Source organism: Heterodontus francisci, chromosome 42, assembly GCF_036365525.1.
Source record: "Heterodontus francisci isolate sHetFra1 chromosome 42, sHetFra1.hap1, whole genome shotgun sequence".
In the NCBI taxonomy this organism is placed as follows: Eukaryota; Metazoa; Chordata; class Chondrichthyes; order Heterodontiformes; family Heterodontidae; genus Heterodontus; species Heterodontus francisci.
This window is the reverse complement of record NC_090412.1, coordinates 12,919,342-12,939,587: the sequence shown is the minus strand read 5'-3', so window position 1 is coordinate 12,939,587 and position 20,246 is coordinate 12,919,342. Positions and strand designations below refer to the sequence as shown.

The 20,246-nt window shown below is 41.1% G+C and overlaps 1 protein-coding gene across 6 annotated transcripts in view; it reads right to left on the bottom strand.

The window, feature by feature from the left end:
• kcnma1a (potassium large conductance calcium-activated channel, subfamily M, alpha member 1a) overlaps positions 1 to 20,246 on the bottom strand; it is a 787,618-nt gene that overhangs the window by 224,237 nt on the left and 543,135 nt on the right. For all 6 annotated transcript variants that reach the window (XM_068020590.1, XM_068020585.1, XM_068020588.1 and 3 more), the window contains exons 6-8: positions 15,874 to 15,949; positions 7,232 to 7,307; positions 3,557 to 3,727 (exon numbers count right to left, since the gene is read on the bottom strand). In XM_068020590.1, coding sequence (XP_067876691.1) covers positions 3,557 to 3,727; positions 7,232 to 7,307; positions 15,874 to 15,949 — 323 coding nt within the window. The remainder of the gene's footprint in view (positions 1 to 3,556; positions 3,728 to 7,231; positions 7,308 to 15,873; positions 15,950 to 20,246) is intronic.

Sequence of the window (20,246 nt, the reverse complement as noted above, 5' to 3'; positions counted from 1 at the left end):
TAGGGAATCTTACAATAAAGCCTGGAAAGCTATCCACGATTACTGTGTTCTGCTGCCCCTTACATAACTCTCTTCTCCAAAGCAGCATTGCCATGGAACATTAAGGAAGGACCTAAAAGCGACAGTGACAGAAAGATGCCCTAACTGGGATCCAGTAGATATTTGCAGAAAGAAACATTCGAAAAAGCTACATATCTTAGTTGAGTGCCTATGCCACCCATTTTGCAATACCCAGCCAAAAAGAAAGGCTTCCCACCATTGCCCTGAACCTTGCATCAAGACCAATGAACACCACTTTATTTCTCCACATATAGCCGTACTCTAGCGCATCTCAACTAAGCTCTCATTATACATTAGAACACCAGTTAACCCAAATTTTATTCATCATGACAGTACAAGATGCAGGCGTTCAGTGTATTTAACTCCACAGAGCTTCCCAGAAACTATATCTGAGTTTAGGACTATGTTAAAGAAGGCCATGTATTAGCAAAGCTCTGTAAAGATTTCTGCAGGTCAGCCAGGAAATCAGAGAGCACTGCACAGATATGCATTATGGCCAGTTCCACAGATGTCCTCTAACTTAGAAGACAGCTTGGCACACTCAAAAAGCTGCTTGAAATGTGATAGCAAGGCATCAAACTGCATTCTTGGCTTCCGGCTTTCTCTCTGGTCAGCATTTTGCACCTCCTCCATTACCACTTCCATATGTTTTCCTCATTTGTGCCTAATTATTTATGAAGTGCCCACTCCTACAACTCACTAAATAAACACCTTTGAGTGGATGGATCTGTGCAGCTGTTATGTGCGGCCCTCTGCAAGTAAACAGAAAAGAGACACGTCAGAATGAGGAATCAAAGAGGTGTGTCACCCAGGTGGCCAACCCAGTAGCTACCTCATGTGAATCCTTGAATATCTACCCCACATGTGCCAGGTCTTGGCAACATGCTTGATATTTCAAGCTTGCTATGTTGAGCGGAACATTGGACAAAAGCACTGGCGTGGCAGCAAAACAGGATCCCCTGCCAAAATGTGGGCCTACCAGTGCATTTGGAATGCAAGTGAGCAGTTACCAGAGTGTGCTTCATTCTCCCTCTCTGATACTCCACCAAGCTTCCAGTGAAGTGCTGTTAAGATGCAGTGTGGGGCAAGTTTAGAAAATTTAACTAAGTGTAAAGACATTTACTTTCAAACTTCTTCCTCACCTGGGTCCCAGGATCTGGCCAGAGCTGAGACAGCATTGACCCTTTCAGCAATCTTCATCCAGGTACATCTGGCACTGCTTTTTCACTGAAGGAAGTTTCTTTGCTTTAAAATCGAGCAGCATTCCCTGACACACCTCCAAATCTGCATTCTTATTTATTGACTTTCCATTTCTTCTTCTAGCAAGCCCACCAGTTCTGGGTGGGAAGTGCCCCAGGCATTTTGTTACTAATCATATTGCCTTTGAAGATCTATGCACCTTCATTCAAATCTCACAGATCCTCCGCTCAGTTTCGAATCTCAGAATTTAGGATCTACTTCCTTTCGATGTTCTCTGCTCCAAAAAACACTCCCTTCCTCTGTGCACTAAACTGCTACAGCCCAATCTCCTAACCTATGTCAGCCTGCAATCTGCTGTGTTCCTCTTAGATTTCCATGACCCCAATTTGTTATAATCAGCAAGCTTTAATATCAGCCCTCTTCTGCCTCCAGCCAAATCAATTTGTTAAATGGGGGGAAAAATCACAGACATTCCACTATCCATATCTGGTCAATCCAAAACATAGCCATTTATCACTACTTTATGTTTTCTGCAACCCCCCCTCCCCCCACCCACCCCCACGTACCTGTCTAGGTGGCTACATTTCCTTTAATACTTGTTGGAGTCATGGCAACCTGTGAGAGGAGCACAGATTACAGAATGGCATAACTTCCATCATGAGTCTCTTATGTGGCACCATATCAAATGTCTTCTGAAAATCCAGCTAGTCTATTGTGTTTTTCTATCTATACACCCCATGATTTCCTCTTAAGCATTTTGAATGAAAAGTGACTCTACAAATTTATTCAGCCTATTCCTGATTAGCTCAAGAGGAATGATTTTAAAAGATGGAGAACTCCACATCAAAGGACATAGAGAAATGAAATACTGTAAAGTAATCCCATAATTTCACTGGGGTTTTACAACTCAAAGTGTTATAAATTAAATGGAGAACAATATAATGGAGGAGGTAGTTTGAATGTAACATGCTGTCCTGTTTAAATAAATCTTTTCCCAAAGTACTGGGACCAGTCTCAGCTTTTATTCCCTTACAATCTGTCCCTGTAGATTATCAGACACCCCACTCCATTGCAAAAGGTGGAAAAGAGCTGATCAGCTGCGCTCAGTGATAACAATGCCCAGCCACTCCTACATTTGGAGACACTTCCAGATAAGTAATTGAGATTAGGCACACTGGTTTGGGTCAACCCTAAAAGTCACCAGTTGCCCAACACACAATCGATATCAGCTCAGTGACAATCTTCTGGCTTTCAGGGCCAATGCTGATAGAGTCTCGAGTCATTTACGGCACATAAGGAGGCCATTCGGGCCATCGAGTCCATGTCAGCTCTCCACAGAGCTATGCAGTCAGTCCCACTCCCCAGCTCGATCCCCTGCAAGTCTATTTCTCTCAGGTGGCCATCCAACCTCCTCTTGAAGTCATTGATCATCTCCGCTTCCACCACCCTTGTGGGCAGCGGGTTCCAGGGCAATAATACCCGCTGCGTAAAAAAAAGTGCTTCCTCATATTTCCCTGATGTTCCTTTTTGATAAGCAGTGTTACCAAACCTTTCTAAACTGAGCTCAATTGTGTCTTTGTAGTTGCTCTAAAATGTGCTCATAACAATACAATAACATTTTAAAAATAAAAAGCTATTAAATATTTATTTATTTTGTAAACACCACTTTTTTGAAGGCAGGATATTGCAGCTTTGCTAAACATTAAGTCCTGCTTTGCAGCAGAACCTTAAAACAATATGTTAAAAAATGTTCTATGGCTGGCCACACGATGGACAAGTACATGAAAAGCACACCCTATGTTTACTTGCATGACTGAGACTGAGAAGCTGGATCGTAATGTGTAATGGATCACCAGGCTTCTCAATAAACAATTATGGATTGACCTGTAATTAAATGACCCTTCCATCAGGCCCAGACACCTGTCAACATGTCTGTCGATCTGTAAATTGTGTAGGTGACCTTATTAGGAGCTTCAGCTGCAGCAGCGAGCACATCTTCTGGGATGTGGTATGTTCAGTGAGAGATTTTGGACATTACCTTGTGTGATACTGGGCAAAGACATTAATGCACAATGGGGCAAAAAAAACTTCTTAAACAAATGAGTGACAGGAATTTATAATTTCTCCCAATCATTTTAACATCTGGGTGGGAAATGCAGCATTGATCAGCATTTGTACTTTTAATAGGTAGGACCAAATTAAATGCATACTCGGCCTTTATTTTCCCTTTTGAAGCAGGTTTCAGAGGTCCCAGAGTGCAATGATTAATCACTAATAAATAGAGGTGATATTTTACCAAGCCCCCGAGGATGAAGAAGACCATAAAAAGCCGTCCAAGGGTTGTCCTTGCATAAACGTCTCCATAACCAACTGTGGACATTGTGACCATAAGTAAGTAGACGCATTCCCAATAAGTCAGTGGCTGGGAATTTTGGAAATTTTCCCAAGGATCCCCTGAGTTCTCCACCTATGAACAGTAAAAAGAAAAGGCAGAAGTTAACAATCTGAGCTTGGAAGGAGACACTGAGCAGTGATATAGCTACAGCACCACCTAGTGTCAAAGCTAGCACATTTACACATACACACAAACTGACTGTTAGGAGCATGATTTACTAGTTTGAAGCTATGCAAACACAGCAAATAACTTTTTGTTTATTCCTGTTCACGGAACACTCTCAGCTCCAGAACCACATTTCGTGAATAGCACACTCTGTTCACATTGCACTCTCAGTGTGTGTTTAAGATCTGCTACACACACAAGTGCTGGACCAAGGGAGGGAGAAGGGCCAATAATCCTCTCACCAAATGTCTCCCTATTGCCTCTGAAGTCATTGACTCCATTCTGAGAGGTGCTTCCACAACTTGTTTTGCCATCTCTCCCAGCTGGTCATTTTACATGTCTAAGTCTAGACAACCAATGTTGGCAGGCTACTTGACTTTAGGAAACATCACAACTGAGGCCAATCTGGTCTTCACTGCTATTTTCTCTCACTGACAGCAAGTTAGTCACCACCCCCCTCCACTCAATCTGCCTCCGTTAAAACCAGAAGTTCGAGGCAGGTTGGGTCAGTTTTCTGATCTTTGAAATGTTACTCTCTTGCCAGTCATGGCTGCTGCAGTCCCTATGCTTGAATAGCCTGCCGGCAGATTATGAATTGCCAACTGCATGAAGTAGTGGAGGACGGATATGAATACCTGGCATAAATTACCATCTTTCTGAGAACAGAAGAGTTAAATACCAACATGAGGAAAATCAGACAGGGTGAAACAAATGAGAACTCAGAATCAGTTTCAGTATCATTCACAGTCAGACAGTAATGGTTTGTAGTGAACTCTATTTTCCACTCTCCAACATTAGTATTTATGATGCAAGATGTTCTGATGTCAAGTACAATTTCCTGTATTTACTTTCTTATTAAATTGCTAGTGTTATGATGATATCACCTGTAATGGATGTGTTAATGCACTTCAACATGATTTATGTCACTGCGCTGTGTGGTTTCCTACAACATCTGTGAGGTACTAAACTGTGGATATAAGAATGCCAGGTGAGAGTACAATAATGGGGTGAGGGCTTGGGGGAGGGTCAATGAATGAGGCATTTAGGGTTCCAGATGCATAAGTCAATTATATCTGTAACTGGCTTACAGGTGCAACATGAGCTGAAAAAAGTTCATGGTATGTTGGATAAAAACAAGGAAGGCATGCTACATTACACAGAGCACTGGTCAGGCCTCATTTGGAATATCGTGTTCAGTTTTAGGAAGGATTTGCTTGTCTTGGGGACAGCCCAGCAATGAATCACCGGGATGCTACTTGTGATGTAGGGCAGAGTTATTCTGACAGAATAAATTTGGGCTATATTTATTTTTTTATTTTATTTAAAGATACAGCACTAAAACAGGCCCTTCGGCCCACCGAGTCTGTGCCGACCAACAACCACCCATTTATACTAACCCTCCAGTAATCCCATATTCCCTACCACCTACCTATACTAGGGGTAATTTACAATGGCCAATTTACCTATCACCTGCAAGTCTTTGGCGGTGGGAGGAAACCGGAGCACCCGGCGGAAACTCACGCGGTCACAGGGAGAACTTGCAAACTCCGCACAGGCAGTACCCAGAATCGAACCCGGGTCCCTGGAGCTGTGAGGCTGCGGTGCTAACCACTGCGTCACTGTGCCACCCATTCACTGGAGACAAGGAAGTTGAGGGATGACCAGATTGAGGTGTTCAAAACAACAAAGATAATAGAAAAATATTCCTCTTTATAAGCAAATCCAGAACATGGGGACAGAATCTGGACCAGTTAAGGGGAAACCCAGGAAAAGCTTAGCACAAAGGGTTGAGAAATTTGGGACACTGTCCTGGAAAGCCACTAATTCAAAGTCAACTGAGGTGTCTTAAATGGCGATAGATGCTTACTTGGAGGTGAGGGTATTACGGGAAATTGGGTTAAAATGATAGAATTGCCAAGTGTTACAAAAGCGCTTCTATATTTTTTGTTAAGTATGTGTTTTTGAGGACTTATATTTAAATTGTGGAGATGGATTCATTGGCAGGCTGAAGATTTCATAGAAGCTGGACTTTGCTTTGTCGTTGACAGTTCATTGAAAGGACACTGAGATGTTGTTTAGAAACAGCCTTGCTGGAAGTCATGTGCTTTAAGCAATGAACAACAGAAACCTTGGTGACCTGGGGAAAATGTTTACAGAAAAGTGACAAGTCAAGATTTATAGGGGTCAGGAGGCTTGACACTTGAGACAAAAACAAGAAATGCTGGAACCACTCAGCAGATCTGGCAGCATCTGTGGAAAGAGAAGCAGAGTTAACGTTTCGGGTCAGTGACCCTTCTTCGGAACTGACAAATATTAAAAATGTCACAGTGACATCTTTCCATATGGTCTCTTTTTCCCTTCAAGAATTAGCAAATATTTGGCCAAAGTATTCTTTGTGGGGTTTTTTTTGTAACAGACCTCTGCAGATAGAATTTCTGTATTTTTTCCAGTTTGTGTGTGAGGAAATTCAATAGGGGAACTTTCATATTTCAATTGTATGTTAATGCTTTGCTTCATTACTGGTTAAGTCTTGTTTTATAATAAACAGATAATTTTGTTGTTTATTAAAGAAATCTGGTTGGTATATTTTATTCTGGGATAGAGTATATGATTGACTGCATCGGTAACTGGGTAAACATTTAAAAAAATATATGTTGTGACCTGTGGAGAAGTGGAACTAGAAAAGACAGTGCACTCCTCCCACCTCAGTTGTAACACAAGGCCAACAAAAATGGTGGAGCAGGCTTCCTGTTCCCATGTTCATACTGATAGTTTGATTTATCACTAGTTAGCTACGGATTATAAACATATATGGTAATCATATGATTGCCATTAATGCTTAAATGTGAATGTCACTGTGCATCAGTTCTACCCTAACATTAGCAAAACAAGTGCTCTCAATATCTGATAAATCCACCTTGCCCCCATGAAAGAACAAAACAGAATCTAGTTACTGATTTTAACATTGTTAGCACACCTGAAGTGTTCAGATGATGGTTGGAAACTGCTTATGGTATTATTAGAGCTCTACAATAAAATTGCTGCTTTATAAACAGTTGCAGTTATAAAATCTCATTAGTGGAGGTTTATTGAGAAATAGTTTGCAGTTGATTTATATTGTTGGTCATAACTCTGGACTATCCATTTTGATCATGATATCTTAACGTTAAACACTGAGAAAGGTACCAGGGTCTCAAGCAACAACATGGCCAACACAATGCAGATTGAGAGTTATTTACTTATTATATATCGTAATACTGGACTTCAGACAGCCCATAATCTTATGCAATATAAAAATTCAAACAGAAAGCTACAAAGACATCAGCATATTAACATTTATTGACAATTCACCTGCTTGGAGAAGTTGTCAATACAAATGGCATTTGACAGTGAACTGTGTCAAGTACTTACCAAATGTATGAAGCCAGCTCCTGTTAGCCATGTGCTTATAAATATAGATAGTAGATTCACCAACTTGATGGAATTGCTGTCCAAAAGAGAAAAATAAATACTGAATGGTACTATTTGAGAAAATATATCAAGGTGAGTGTATGAGCATTACTGGAAATGGAAAATACAGGAAATGCATAACAGAATCTGTTTACAATTGACTAAATTAATTTGATGCCTCTTGTAATAGAAGTTAACATAACTGTACTTGGCCCGTTGCTTTGCTCATTCTTATTTAGGGGCCCTCCTGTCTGTCCATATCAATCCTGAAGACAACTCACCAACCAAAACATTAATGTATATTTTCTCGTTCAGACATGGACAGACCAGCTGTACTTTGCAGGAATTTCAGGGTTAATTACTATCTTAGGGGTAGTGGTTGGAGAGGTGGGTAAAACAAACTAGGGCCAAACATACACACACACAAAAACCACATATACGTACATACATAAACCCCCACACACAGTAACTTATATAAACACACATATTACTGGCATGGATATATTGAGAAAAATGGACTCTTTCTGCACTGTATATATTATGCAACGCACATAAAAGCACATATATACATAGATACACACACATGCATTATAGATCAAGAAATTATCCATCTGCATATACTTCCTCTCCATAAAACCAAAAACATGCCAACAGGAAGTAAGATTTGCAGACAGGAGAGAGCACAGATATGAGAATTTTTAATATATTATGGGTCAAAACAGTATCTATAACTTTAACAGGTGGATTGAATTATATCTGCATGTTCTGATCCACTTACCCTGCCCTCTAGCCTCACTCCATCTGATGACTACACTAGGTTTCATCTCCCCACATGCTCCACCAGAAATGCATTCAAACAGACGGTGTTTAATTGTCCCAGCAACAGCAACTGAAGTATCATTTACTTAAGATAATGTTAAGAATTTACCAGAAATTATTATTTATCCGCAATATGAATAATGATATGCTCCAAATTTCTTTTTATGAAACAACTCACAAAGTCAGCAGAAAGGAGATTATCATAACTGCTGGTGTATTTAAAAAGGGCAGGTGCTACCATCATTTGGAAGCCGCTTTTAACAAAGAGCTGGTATACAGCCATCATTACCGATCACCTTCACCATTTAAATCCCTTTCAGGATTACAAAAGCTTTTCGCCACACAAATTATCAACATTTACAATCCTGCGAGTTCAGAAACATTCAACAGCAGAAGAAAGAAAATATTTGTAGACTTTGTATGATTACTGTGAAAGTTGGAAAGAATGATTCCACAGTACCGAACAATACAACTGTTTTAATAGGTTACGATTCTGAATATTAAATACATACTGGGGTTATGCAGGTCAAATCCTTTCCAGGTTAACTAACAATTGAACAAAATGTTTGGAACAAAGTTTTAATTGCATCGCACACCAGGGGCTGAATTTTATTCTCACGACACCGGGCAAAAACAACCGGGGGTGGGTGCCCGCACGGCGACTCATTCCCATACACAGGGCTGTTCGCCCCACTGAATCATGTGGCAGGGTGGGCTCTGCAACGCTGGCAACGGCTTCAGCTGCCTCTGCGCAGGCGCTGGTGCCATTTTTGAAGGGCTGCACAGAGAATACAAAGTTCAACCCTGGAGCGCCCCCCACACCCCCTGACCTCCACTACACTGTACATAAATGTGTCAGCCGTTCGCGCCCCCCGCTCCAAATTCACAGAAAATAAATGGTAGCCCCATACCCCACCCCCCCAACCAAATAACTTAAACTGAATAGTTGACCTCTTCCCCCGCAAGTGTACAAAGTTTGAGGTCACCTCTTCCTCCCAAAACTAGAAATGCAAAGTTACCCCCCCCCCCACCAAGCCTGCCCCAATCTACACTAAAAATCCGAAGTTTCCCCCTTCCCCACCTCGGTGGCGCCAGTTTTCCCTGGACGGGAAAGTGAATGCGCGTGAATGCCGGCCGTCAGATGGAAGATTGTGGACATTACTTGAGGAGGGACGTAGCTGCATTGGAGACAGTTCAGAGGAGGTTCACTAGATTGATTCCAGAGATGAGAGGTTTGTCTTATGAAGAGAGATTGAGCAGTTTAGGCCTTTACTCTCAAGTTTAGAAGAATGAGAGGAAAAGAATGACAGCTATTGATGATCCTGCCATTCACACCTCCTCTAGATAGATCTTGGTTTCTTTACTTGTCCCATTACCCTCCTTTTGGCCTTGTACCATGAACTTTTTTTCATTTAATCTCTCCTGCCCTCAGACATTCCCTTTTTCCGCATGCTCTCCCCTTTCCCCTTGCTCAAAATCTAGTACATTTCTAACTATTCCCAGTTCTGATGAAAGGCCACAGACCTGAAACATTAACTCTGTTTCACTCTCCACAGGTGCTGCCAAACCTGCTGAGTATTTCCAGCATCTTCTGTTTTTATATCAGATTTCCAGCATCTGCAGTATTTTGCTTTTGGACCAACTAATCAGTCTTTGGTAGTGGTGCTTGAAGAAATGTTGGACATGACATGGGGAGAACTCCCTGCTCTTTGAATGGTGCGGTGGGATCTTAAACAGCCACTTGAAATGCTCAAACCAACTAGTGTACTTTGAACAAACAAGGTCGCAATTTTGGGTAAATAGCACTTAACAGAGGATGGGCTGTCTGTCTGAAGTATTTGATCTAGCCTACCTTTGTTATCACATGATCCTTTGGTATTTGTATAGACATGTGAATGAACAGTTGCTTTTGGTCAACATGCTTCATGTTGCCTACGAGGCTAGCACCATGTCCCAGAGGGCAAGATGTTCCAAGGTGAAAGTTTCCTTGCAGCATCCAAACAGGAGGCCACTAAGTCCTCTAACATAGAGCCCTGATAGTTACTGGAGCGCGGTTTCCGAATGGAGAACTGGAGGAGTTATGATTGGGAAATCTGTGGCATGCCAAAAAAAGCAGCCTAATTGACAGACATGGCTGCCTGATGGGCAGAGAACACTCTCGAAGAGGGGGCAGTTCAGGAGCAGGTAGGTTTAATGGTTATTGGGGGTAGAGAATGCTGGGGTGTGGGGGTGAGGGATGAGTTCAGTGTGGTTGGGAGGGTCAGGGGTGATTTCAGGGCTTGAAGATCAGGGACCCGGGTCACAGATCGGGGGTTGTGGAGAGTTGGAGATCATGGGGGGGGGGGGGCGGAGATCATGATGGTGGCGCGTGGGTAGTTATAGATTACCTTGTTGAGCCTGGAGGAAATATTTCTGCCCCTCCTGGCCCACAGGCAGTGCTGTAAAGGCACTTACCTTGTGGATCTGGTCTTTTTCACCTACTTATACCTGCCAGATTTCCAGAGGGTCAGGAAGCCCAGCCAATATGGGTTAAAAATAGAAATCCTGTTAAAAAGAAGACATGCAGCTTCCTTAAAGGTTTTGATGACTGACCCACTTCCTTAGGTTAGATCGGTCAGCCATTCCTTATCCCACCTCTATTAAAACTGAAAGTCAGTGGGTTAGGTTCCTGTTCCATATTTTCAACATTTTTACTTCCCACCTGACCCGAACCTGCCTGTTTTTGGTGGTAAAAATTATTCTCATGTTTATTTAAAAATTTAATTTAAAAAGACATTTCTGATATTTATTGTAAATGTGCTTCAAACTAATAACAGCAAATGCCTTCAGTTGGAACCTTTCATGACAAACACAGTCTTGTGTGTTAAATCCATAAATTAGAATTGGATGGTGCAGTAAGTCAGCACATTTGTTTTGCCTCCAGAACTCACTACAGGAAATGGAAAAAGGCAAAATTGGTGCAACAGGGATACTTCTCCAAAGCTGAGACAGAGTAGAGGGAGCTTAATTCTCTGTCCAAGCCTTGCTGCTATCTGAACTGGAGCTGTTTGATGCTGACAGTGGGCGTCAACAATAATAAACTGATCCATTCCCCAACAGCATCATCCCTCAATTGCTTGAACATGAAAATAATACAAAGAACAAGGAATAGTACAGCACAGGATCAGCCATTCGGCCCTCCAAGCCTGCGTCGATCTTGATGCCTGCCTAAACTAAAACCTTCTGCACTTCCGGGGCCCATATCCCTCTATTCCCTTCCTATTCATGTATTTGTCAAGATGTCTCTTAAACGTCGCTATCGTATCTGCTTCCACCACCCCCCCTGGCAGCAGGTTCCAGGCACTCACCACCCTCTGTGCAAAGAACTTGCCTCGCACATCCCCTCTAAACTTTGCCCCTCGCACCTTAAACAAATGTCCCCTAGTAACTGACTCTTCCACCCTGGGAAAAAGCTTCTGACTATCCACTCTATCCATGCCGCTCATAACTTTGTAAACCTCTATCATGTCGCCCCTCCACCTCCATCGTTTCAGTGAAAACAATCCGAGTTTTTCCAACCTCTCCTCATAGCTAATGCCCTCCAGACCAGGCAACATCCTGGTAAACCTCCTCTGTACCCTCTCCAACGCCTCCACGTCCTTCTGGTAGTGTGGCGACCAGAATTCCACGCAATATTCTAAGTGTGGCCTAACTAAGGTTCTGTACAGCTGCAACATGACTTGCCAATTTTTATACTCTATGCCCCGACCGATGAAGGCAAGCATGCCGTATGCCTTCTTGACTACCTTATCCACCTGCGTTGCCACTTTCAGTGACCTGTGGACCTGTACGCCCAGATCTCTCTGCCTGTCAATACTCCTAAGGGTTCTGCCATTTACTGTATACTTCCCACCTGTATTAGACCTTCCAAAATGCATTACCTCACATTTGCCCGGATTAAACTCCATCTGCCATTTCTCTGCCCAAGTCTCCAACCGATCTATATCCTGCTGTATCCTCTGACAATCCTCATCATTATCCGCAACTCCACCAACCTTTGTGTCATCCACAAACTTACTAATCAGACCAGCTACATTTTCCTCCAAATCATTTATATATACTACAAACAGCAAAGGTCCCAGCACTGATCCCTGCGGAACACCACTAGTCACGTCCCTCCATTCAGAAAAACACCCACCCACTGATACCCTCTGTCTTCTCTGACTGAGCCAGTTCTGTATCCATCTTGTCAGCTCACCTCTGATCCCGTGTGACTTCACCTTTTGTACCAGTCTGCCATGCGGGACCATGTCAAAGGCTTTACTAAAGTCCATATAGATAACATCCACTGCCTTTCCTTCATCAATCATCTTCGTCACTTCCTCAAAAAACTCAATCAAATTAGTAAGACACAACCTCCCCTTCACAAAACCATGCTGTCTCTCGCTAATAAGTTCGTTTGTTTCCAAATGGGAGTAAATCCTGTCCCGAAGAATCCTCTCTAATAGTTTCCCTACCACTGACGCGAGGCTCACCGGCCTATAATTTCCTGGATTATCCTTACCACCCTTCTTAAACAAAGGCACAACATTGGCTATTCTCCAGTCCTCTGGGACCTCACCTGTAGCCAATGAGGATGCAAAGATTTCTGTCAAGGCCCCAGCAATTTCTTCCCTTGCCTCCCTCAGTATTCTAGGGTACATCCCATCAGGCCCTGGGGACTTATCTACCTTAATGCTTTGCAAGACACCCAATACCTCCTCCTTTTTGATAATGAGATGACTGAGACTATCTGCAATCTTTTCCCTAGGCTCATCATCCACCAAGTCCTTCTCTTTGGTGAATAATGATGCAAAGTACTCATTTAGCACCTCGCCCATTTCCTCTGGCTCCACACATAGATTCCCATCTCTGTCCTTGAGTGGGCCAACCCTTTCCCTGGTTACCGTCTTGCTCTTTATATATGTATAAAAAGCCTTGGGATACAATGAAACATTCGCTGAATGTAATGTAGCATTATGTCAGTGTTGATGGATACTTGTTTATGCTATGATGCAGTTTATTGTGCTGGATCTTATATCTGGTCAAATGAAATATCTGAGAAATAAAAACAGAAAATATTAGAAGAACACAACAGGTCTGTCGGCTACTTATAAGACACAATACAAAAAACAAAGATCCTTCATTAGAACTTACAACTGGTGATAAACTTGGTTTTATTTCCAGCATCTAATTTCAAAGTTTGCAGATGACATGAAAATTCGAAATGTAGCAAACAATGAGGAAGATTTTTTAAAAAGTAACAGACTTCAGGAGCACATAGACAGACTAGTAAAATGGTCAGACATGGCAGATGAGATTTAATGCAGAGAAATGTCATGTGATACATTTTGGTAGGAAGAATGAAGAGTGCCAATATGAGCTAAATGGTACAAATTTCAAGGTAGTGCAGGAACAGAGAGTGTATGTACACAAACCTTTGAAGGTAGCAGGGCAAGTTGAAAAGGGTATTGAGAAAGCAGATGGGATCCTTGGCTTTATTAATAGAGGAAAAGAATACAAAGGCAAGGAAGTTATGCTAAACCTTTTTAAAACACTGGTTAGGCTTTTGGAGTAATTCCAGGCACCACATTTTAGGAAGGATGTCAAGGCCTTGGAGAAGCTGAAGATGAGAATTACTAGACTAGTATCAGGGATGAGGGACTTCCCTTACGTGGAGACACTAGAGAAGCTGGTGTTCTTCTCCTTAGAGCAGAGAAGGTTATGAAGAGATTTGATAGAGATGTTCAAAATCATGAATAGTTTTCATAGAGTAAATAAAGTGACGGTTTTCAGTGACAGATGGTTGGTAACCAGAGTACACAAAATTAAGGCAATAGGCAGAAGAACCAGAGGAGACATGAGAAACATTTTATTTTACAGCGAGTTTTGATCTGGAATGAACTGCCTGAAATGGTGGAAGAAGCAGATTCAACAGTGATATTCCAAAGAGAATTAGATAAATACAAGAAGGGTGAAAGAAAAAAAAATTACAGGGCTATGGGGATAGAACATGGGAGAGGGATTAATTGGATAGCTCTACCAAAGAACCAGCACAGGCACCACACAGGTCTCTGTACTGTATCATTCTATGATTCTATAAGCTCAAGTTGGAAAGTGTGTGTGGACAGCTGGTAATAAGATTGGGCTGAGCTGTACAAATCAGTCCTGTGCCCCTAATGCATTTGCATCTTCTTCGTACCTCAAATTCTTAAACTAAAGGTGTGGCATAATCCAACAGAGTTTCACTGTGTTGCCTGCAAGGTACTTTAACTTTGTTCAATGCTAGCTACAGTCGAAACATAAATTCGCTGCTCTCTCTCTGTAACTCTTACATTTCGCCAGCGGGTGGAACTGCTTTTTCCTTTCCTCAGACAAACATCAATGAGAATTTTAATCCACAATCCTTCTTCAATCTATATACAGCATCTTCAACTTCTTCCTTAAACCACTTAACTGGATTACTGCAATCCAGCTCAGCCTTCTGTGAAATCACTAACCTCTCATCCAAACTACTTGCCGTGTAAAATAATATTTTTTCAAAAGCCTTCTGAATAGAAAAGAAAACAATCCTTCCCCTTCCCCAATAGCTCAGTTGGTAAAGGCACTGTGTAGTGTAGCACTGAACTACACAGAACAGGAAGATCCCACATTCAATACCCATGTTGTGCCGATGTCAATCAGTGCACCACAGTGGTGCTACAATTTGGTTTAGAGACCCTAAATTATGCATGATAAGAAATCAACCAGGGCTCCTGTGCATGCATGCGTGTCTGAGTGTGTGGCCATGGAATTGGACTTGGTGGCAATGCCTTTCATCAAGCACAAGTTGGCATGTGGAAGAAGAAAGAGGAGAAAAATCAAGGGCTAAGGGAACAAACAAAATAAATCGTTTTTAAGTGCATCAACATCAGCAAAATCTGTGCAGAAGATATTCATTGAAAGCCGCATCCAGCTAAGTCTATTTCAAAGGCCTAACTTGTAATGGTTAACTTAATACTGTCATCTTGGTGGTCTCTCTCTCACTTTAAACAGAAATGCATAATGATCCAATCAATAGGACAATAATGTCACACAACAGGGATTCTGTCTGGCTGAAAATTGTTACACTGAAATTTACAAAATCTCAGATCAACTCAGTTGGCATCACTGTCAACTCTTGGCAGAAAGCTGGTTGTTAGATCAACTCCACCTGAGCATATAATTTAGGCTGATAATTCAGTGCAGCACTGAGGGTATACAGCACTCTTGGAGGCCTCCATTTGTCTGTTGTGACCTCATGATTCCTGGCCAACACTCTGCCCTCAATCAACACCATCATAAAAAGCCCCTGTCTTGCCATTCATTCATTTGCTGTTTGTGGGGCCTTGCTGTGTAACAATAGGCAACACCTTTGTCTATATAACAAGAGTAACTCCACTTAATAAGTAATTCATTGGTTACAAAATGCTTTGGGGCATCCCGAGGACATAATAAAGGTGCAAGTTCTTTCTTAAAAAGCAAAAGCCATGTTGCAATAGTTTGCACTGGAGCAGAGCTATCACCTGCAATGCTTTTCAAGTCTGTACTTCCCAGAACTGAGCCTACGTAAAAACACCTGTCAGATATACACATACTACATATACTCAACCACATTTTAACTATGTAAAGAATTATACAAATTCATTTTGGCACAAAAACATTTGAAAATAATCTGACAATCCAAACATGTCTAAAAATACTCCTACAGTCTGTTAAATGACTGATTCACAATTTGTGTTGCTTACCTTGTTTTTAGGATATTCAGAAATTGTAAAATTTCTGAAAACTGTATCAACCTGAGGGCTCTTAAAAATCTTAAGCCTGTAAAAAGAAACAACACATTAACAGCCAATCAACTCTGCTCAGAGCACTTAACAACTAGTATCATTCAGAATCATCGTAACCATGAGCTCTGGCTTAGAGCTGGAATTAGAGAATAAGGGGTAACTTTCTGCTGGGGGGTGGTGGGGGGAGGAATCTCATCCACTGGAAGTGCAAATTAGAATTTACGGTTCGCTGTGTATATAAATGAAACATAGCCCCCAACTCAATAGATACACAATACTTGTCAGAAATCTTCCCCTTCGGTGTTAATTAATATAAGGATACCATCTGCCACAACACTATTTTTAAAAACCACCAGGCCTTGTGAGCATCAGCTTCTACACTGAAAACACGTAACGGTAACATGAAAAGAAAGGTGTCTTTGGAAGCCTTGCATTCTGATCGATTACAATATACCACTGAAACGGAATGCTGTTTGCCTCTCAGCTGTCTCAATGCTATAAGCGGACAATAAGAGCAAAATGAAACTTGACATTGCATGAAAGTACCAGGAATTATTCATCACTTGCATATGATGGCATGACAAGCTTACAATGGCCCAAAACATAATTTTAGTATGTTACAGTGTGACAAGTTTCAAACAAGGGAACCAGTTTAAGATTCGAACACTAAAATCCCTCTAGGCAATACCTAGCATTACAGCTCAACTAAAATTCAAAAAAAAAAATCGGTAATACTCTTGATATAGGTGTGAGAAGAGCAAGACAGGGAGAAGGAAATTGGAGTAAAGCAGTAGCCTGATATTTCAGTAGATTAAGGCAAATAACAGTTAGGCAATCGAGCTGACAGAGATGCTACACAAAGCAGGCAGAAACCCGGAAGGAATATGGACCTCCAGTGTTCACCTGATCAGTTGGTTGTCAGGGGTTAAGTATAACGGAGGGTGAGGGTATGATGTGGCACGGAGAAATGGGCCTGTCCCATGTTCAGTATATTGTTAGCCATCAAGACATAACTTTATATTTAGAAACTTGCAGTATTCAGTAATTTGCAAAATCTAGTTTCCAGAAATATATTGTGGTATTAAAAGGGAAAGTTAATTCATCACTTCAAGAAAGGTTATTTGAGAAGATGCTTCAAAAGGAAATGAGCAACTCAAGTTTGATGATTTCAGCAATAAGAAAGCAACTGAGTCAGACTATTAGGCGAACCAAGTTGGAACTGGCCGAGGGATATAAGCAGATATGTCACAAAGTCTCGCCTTCAAAAATATCAGATAAATAATATGAGGTAACATCCTGGCATTGGGCCTCCCTCGATGGGGGGTGGGTATTGGAGACCAGGCATTGACAACACTGCACAAATTCACGGCCCCCCTCACCCGACCGTAATCATCTGATCATTATAATCAATAATCTGAAAACTGGAAGGTCTACAAATTCTCAGTGCTGGTTTGCCACACCCGACTGCCTGATCTACCCTTCAGCTCTGGCAGTGCTTACTCATAAAACTTACCCCATAAGGTCAAAGAAAAATTTCAACAAGTGAGCACACACAAGACTATAACACCAATACAAGATTAATCGAGACTGAACACATGCAACCATTTTTTGGAATATCCGAGTACTTTGTATTTAGATTGAGGTAGCTCATGACCAACATGTCATGGCTGGTAAGCCTCTTGCTCATCGACAAAGGAAGGAAATAAAAAATGAGCACAAACTGATCAATTAGGGAAAACCATCAATAGAAATCATTTTAGTTTTGAAAATTATCTTATGAAATAGTTTTAAAAGACAATACTAGACACAAAATCCAATTTTGAAATTTTCTTTTGAAAAGAAACCAAGGAACAGCAACAGATGTTGGATTGTTCAGTGATGGGCTAATGCAAGAAATTAATCAAGAATGAATTAGAACAAAGTGATATGATGCAACCTTACCTCAAACAAAAATTAAACTTTAAGTTGCTCGTGGCTTACACAATCAGCTATTATCTTAGTTAGGGTTGGGCAATGCACAACTGAGAAAAATAAAATTTTCATAAAGCTTTCTTTTCATGTGTTGATTTGCAATTTGGTCTTCAGCAGCTGTTTCGAGCCTAATCGCTACTAAACACTTTCAAATGAAGATTCTTCCGTGAAGTGTATGTTGTTACATTAAATCAGAAAAGGGACCATCTGTAACAATTTCCTTCGAATATCTTTATCATCTTTAATGTAAGCCAGCTCAGATTAAAGAGTTGGACGAAATCAGAGAGACACTGCAGTTGATTGCAACTTGCAGTAACTAAACTTTACAATCCAATTAGAAAAGCTATTATCTAAATAAATGGGGTAGGAGCAAGTCTCATTTAGGAAGTTCCTACAGGGCCAATTCAAGAGTTTTTGTTGTTTATGTTAGGACAGCGATGCAGGTTGAGAAGGCTAATCTCAGTGTGTATCTGCTGTTTCTATGACCTTTGAAAGGATTAAATACCTATACAACATGGCATTCATAGATATTGGCAATAAAATCAATTTCGCTCTCATTGCTTTAAGGAACCGCAGGGTCCCTAAGAAGGCTGGTAGATGGCAAACACTCTTAAGCCCCTAATTCATGTTTTGCAAGTAGGAGAGAGCTTTTGTTGCTTGGTTTGGAGCACAAGAATGATAGCACAATCTGGAGCTGCAAAATTAACTTGTTCAACCCTGATTTAGCATTAGCCGATCTGACTTGAGAAGGGAACAGGAGCCATAATCTCTAAATAATAGCTTGTAACAAAACAGAGCTCTCTGCATATAGTATGGGAGTTCTTCACTAACAGTAATAGGGGCATAGATAGGGAGTTTTCTACAGACAGTAATAGCGAAACAGGAAGTGAAATCTCTACATGCAGTAATAGGGAGTCAGGTCTATACAAGTGAAGCACCTGAAATCCTGTCTACTGTCAAGCTGGGATATCTAGAGGCGGTGTATATATCCGGCAGAAGCTTTATTAAATAGAAGAATTAATCAATGAAAAGAACAGTGAAACAAAAAACAAGTAGTGCTGGAAATACTCAACAGTACTGGCAGCATCTGTGGAGAGAGAAGCAAAGTTAATGCTTCAAGTCTGTGACCTTTCATCAGAACTGGCAAAGGCTAGAAAAGAATTAGGTTTTAAGCAAGTGAAGGAGATGGGGGTGGGGGAGAGAACAAAGGGGAAGGTGTTTGATAGTGTTTGAAAGAACAGTGAACCTTTACTATGATTTGAACCAGTCCTAGAATATTTTAGATCTGTTTGATCAGGAAATTATGGAGGAATCCAGCAACACAACATATATGAAAGTTGTTGCCAGTCCAATTACAATCAATAATTTGCAACTTAATGTTAAATTGAAATTGATTTTGAGAAAATTTAGTTTTAACCAATGAAGAAAACTAAAGGGTTGACTGGAACACACTAAAAACAGGACAGATTTTGTTTATCATTTTCAAATGAAAAGAGCCACATCCTGGTAGTGGGATAGGAACATAGTAACAGGAGTAAGCCATTCACCCATTCAATTAGGCCATGACTGATCTGTGTACCTTAACTCCATCTATGGTCTTAATATCCTTGCTTAACAAATATCTTAATTTTGAAATGTTCAATTGACTCCAACATCCCACCCTAGCCTCAACAACTTTTTGGGCGAGAGTTCCAGATTTCCACTAAGCTTTGTGTGAAGTATCATCTCCTGATTTCACCCCTGAATGGCCTAGCTCTAATTTTAAGGTTAGGCTCTGTTCTCTACAATCCCACCAGAGGAATATCTACCGGATCAAATCCTTCCAGTCATCTTAAAAACTTCAATTAGATCACCCTATAATCTTCTGCATTCAAGGGGATACAAGCCTATAACATTTGGAGTTCCGTAGTGATGATAGAAATCTGGCCGTTCCCATTACCAGGTTTAGCTCAATTCAAAGGTGTTAAAGCAAACACGTAAACCTTAGACTCAAGAGAAAAGGCCTGGCTACAGGTGTTTAGGTAGCTCAAAAACATCGGAGGCAATGGCCCACTGATTCATTTATTGTTGAATGATACCAAAATTCTCCTATTTTGGAAAGCAAGGCAAGTACAATGACATTGGTGAATGGAACTATGAAAATGATTACAGTCATAAGATCTACTTGAGGTCACAAATTCACCACAAGCTTTGTTGGAAAGAGACTCGAGATTGATTGTGAGACGGAACATAACCTTTCATAGAATTTGATGTTATTCTAAGTAATACTTTCAGCCAACAAGCTTTATTTTCTTTACATCCAGTTCAGAAGTGTGGCAAGGAAAGGGAGAACTGGGTAGATTTCAAATCACATCTGGGCT